The sequence below is a fragment of the Daucus carota genome, chromosome 3, assembly GCF_001625215.2.
Source record: "Daucus carota subsp. sativus chromosome 3, DH1 v3.0, whole genome shotgun sequence".
Classification (NCBI taxonomy): domain Eukaryota; kingdom Viridiplantae; phylum Streptophyta; class Magnoliopsida; order Apiales; family Apiaceae; genus Daucus; species Daucus carota.
In genome coordinates this window covers 44,078,090-44,081,644 of record NC_030383.2, presented here as the reverse complement: position 1 = coordinate 44,081,644, position 3,555 = coordinate 44,078,090, and the positions used below count along the sequence as shown (strand labels likewise).

The window sequence follows — 3,555 nt, the reverse complement described above, 5'->3', positions numbered from 1 at the left end:
AAAATTTTTAATTTTTTTTCTGGAATATGTTTTTATTTTTCTCAAATAACGAATATGAAATATCTCTTTAACATTTATAAGAATATGAAATACTTCTTTAACATTTATATTTAAAAAATTATTAAAAAAATATACTTTTTGAACAAATAAGAACTTATTTTCTCCGTATGTTGGTTGCCAAACATGATCACTGTAGGAAAGTGAAGAAAGCATGCCTGCGCACCTACAATATGAAGAACGGGGATGGGTGATTAGTACAAAGTTGAGTAGTAAAACAAGATTAAGAAAGAGATTAACGAGAAAAGCATGTATGGATTAGCGTGGAGGAGTATGGCATGGAAAAGATGAAAAAGCTTTGTTAAAATGGCAGAGTTTGGAGAGTGATTAGGAGGCAAAGAATATACATATGGTGTTGGTGGGAGTGGGTTTGATGATGATCATCATGCACGCCGGCAGCTTTTCTATATAAATCTCCCCTTCTCATCTTTCTAGCTATACTAGTAGTTTTTCTATTTCATTATCTCTCTCTCTCTCTCTCTCTCCTTCCCAAGTCCCATTTGTCACGCCTGCTCCCACTCAACGACTACTATTATTGTTATACCACTCCCATCAAAAGCTACTCCACTAACTCTTTTCCATTATACAACTGCCATACGATTTTATTGCTTTAATTCTTCCCTCGTCTTTTTACTCGCTTTACTCATTCTATTTTGAAATTCAATATATATATATTTTAAAATTTTTTGATCTCGTAATTAGAATTGTTATTTCTATAATTTTCATTTCCTGAATTATAATATTAGTTATATGTTAAAAAAATTTATACAGTCAAATAATTTAAAAGTACGTGTCATAAAATTAAATGATTTATTTTAAATAAAATTAGATGATTGAACGTGAATCATCGAACTCGATTGGCAATTTCGGGTAACAGATCGTGTTCGTATCAGCAATCGGGTCGATTTCAGGCCAAGATAAAATCACATAAAATTGAAATTTTTAGAAATGAAATTCTAATTTCGGGTCATTTCGGGTTCATTTCGGATCAATCGGGTAATTTTCAGATCACTTTCAAGTTTTGTCTCAGTAAATCAGATTACGGGTTCGGGTCGGGTCGGGCGGGGAGATGATAAATACAGCCTATGCTTCTCAGCAGGCGAACATCAAGAATAGTTGAATGCATTATTACGAAAAAGTCATCTCTATTATTATGTCTGTCTAAGACATGATTAAACATGTAATTTATGTAAATCTAAACCCGGAGTTAATCTAGTTTAAACCCGTTCCTAAACTAGAACTCACCCTTTATCCTCACCACGTCAGCTTGAACCTAGTTTTAACTAAAAGACCAATCCCAGTCAAACGTACTCTCGATATAAAAACTTTATCTTTAATTTCGTAAAAAGACGACCAAATAGAATAACTAGGTTCCGTAGGATAGAAACCACTCCATTCCACCCCATCATTCCATTACCCTCTCTCGCATCGGTTACACCAAAAGCAAACACCACAAGTATATGATATATACGCATATTTCATGTAGCACGTTAGCTAGCTACTCTCTCTCTCTAATGATCATGTTTAGTTTCGGGGAAACCTAGCTAAATTCCAGCTTCGAGATCTCGTTTCAATCATTTTCTTCTTCATTCAATCCTAGCTACAAAATAATACTAGTACGATCCGTCCATATAAATACATACACAAACATCAACAGTTGTTTGTTTTTGATGTGGGGCTCTTGCTTGTTTAAATGGATACTTTGTTTAGACTTGTGAGCACTCTCCAACCCGATCAACAATCCTTCAACTCGAGCAGAACGTCGAGCAGCTCTAGATCTATTTCGCATCAAAATCCTCCTCATTATCAAGTCGACGAAGAATGCTTCAACGTTTTCATGGATGAAGAAGACTTGTCTTCATCTTCTTCGAAGCATAATAATAGTAATTATTATCCTCCATCGACTTATATACAGCAACAGTATCACCACCAGCTGCCGCTCTCGAACACGCCGACGCCGACGACGACCAACACCAGCACGCCGCCGCATCAGTACCAGCACCACCAGAGCAGCGGCGGTGCGGGGTTTGAGACGTCTTCGGCGGATCATTACTCGTACTCCTCGGCTCATGACCTAACCCTAGAATTCGGGTCTTTGGTTTCGGGCGGGAAGTGGGCGTCGGATATTCTGCTTGAAGCGGCACGCGCAGTTGCGGAGAAGAACACCACGCGCCTCCAGCAGCTGGTGTGGATGCTCAATGAGCTGAGCTCGCCTTACGGAGACACTGATCAAAAGCTCGCTTCGTATTTTCTCCAAGCGTTGTTTAGCCGCATGACCGACTCGGGCGAGAGGTCTTACCGCACTCTCGTCTCCACTTCGGAGAAGAATTGCTCGTTTGAGGCTACACGGAAGACGGTACTTAAGTTTCAAGAAGTGAGCCCATGGACAACTTTCGGACATGTGGCTTGTAATGGAGCTATTATGGAAGCCTTTGAAGGGGAGAGTAAGTTACATATTATTGATTTTAGCAACACATATTGTACTCAATGGCCTACTTTGCTGGAAGCCCTAGCCACCCGCACCGATGAAACGCCGCATCTCCGCCTCACCACGGTGGTGGCGAATAAAGCGAGTGGTCCAGGCACGGCGGCGGTTCATAAGGTGATGAGAGAAATTGGGAATAGAATGGAGAAATTCGCTAGGCTTATGGGCGTGCCTTTTAAATTCAGTATTATTCATCACACGGGTGATTTATCCGAGCTTAATTTAGCTGAATTGGATATTAAGGAAGACGAGGCCGTGGCGGTGAATTGCGTCGGCGCGTTACATTCAGTTCAGGCGGTAGGTAATCGCCGCGACTATATGATATCGATGTTCAGGAGATTGCAGCCGAGGATAATCACGGTTGTTGAAGAAGAGGCGGATCTTGATGTAGGCGTTGACGGGTTTGACTTTTTGAGAGGGTTCCAAGAATGTTTGAGGTGGTTTAGGGTTTACTTTGAGTCGTTGGATGATTGCTTTTCTAAGACGAGTAACGAGAGATTAATGCTGGAGAGGGCCGCTGGACGCGCCGTGGTTGACTTGGTGGCCTGCCCGCCGTCCGAGTCGATCGAGCGGCGAGAGCCGGCCACGCGCTGGTCTCATAGGCTGCATGGAGCTGGATACGCCGCTGCTTCGTTTAGCGATGAAGTGTGTGACGATGTACGCGCGCTTTTGAGGAGGTACAAGGAGGGATGGACAATGGCGCCGTGCTCGGACGCCGGAATATTCTTGTTGTGGAAGGATCAGGCGGTGGTGTGGGCGAGTGCATGGAAGCCTTGATGGTAGGGTATGGCTAAATGGGTGTTCACCGGAGGTGCGTGGTTTTTTAGGGCACGTGCATGCGGGTTAAATATGCTTGTGGGGGTTTATGATTGGAAAAACAGGAGGTCATTGCTTTTGTTTGATCGAATAGAAATCAAGTAACATATTCTTGACCAGACCTAATTTCAGCTTCGTTTTCTTCTAAATTTTGTTTGTTATTATTATTTAAATTTACCACAAATGTTTTTACTATA

General features: G+C 41.7%; 1 protein-coding gene across 1 annotated transcript; it reads left to right on the top strand.

Moving 5' to 3' along the window:
* Positions 1-1,432: 1,432 nt before the first annotated feature.
* LOC108210825 (protein SHORT-ROOT) lies at positions 1,433-3,555 on the top strand. The gene has a single exon (XM_017382245.2). It carries the CDS (start codon positions 1,751-1,753, stop codon positions 3,317-3,319), a length of 1,569 nt encoding a protein of 522 aa, XP_017237734.1. The 5' UTR covers positions 1,433-1,750; the 3' UTR covers positions 3,320-3,555.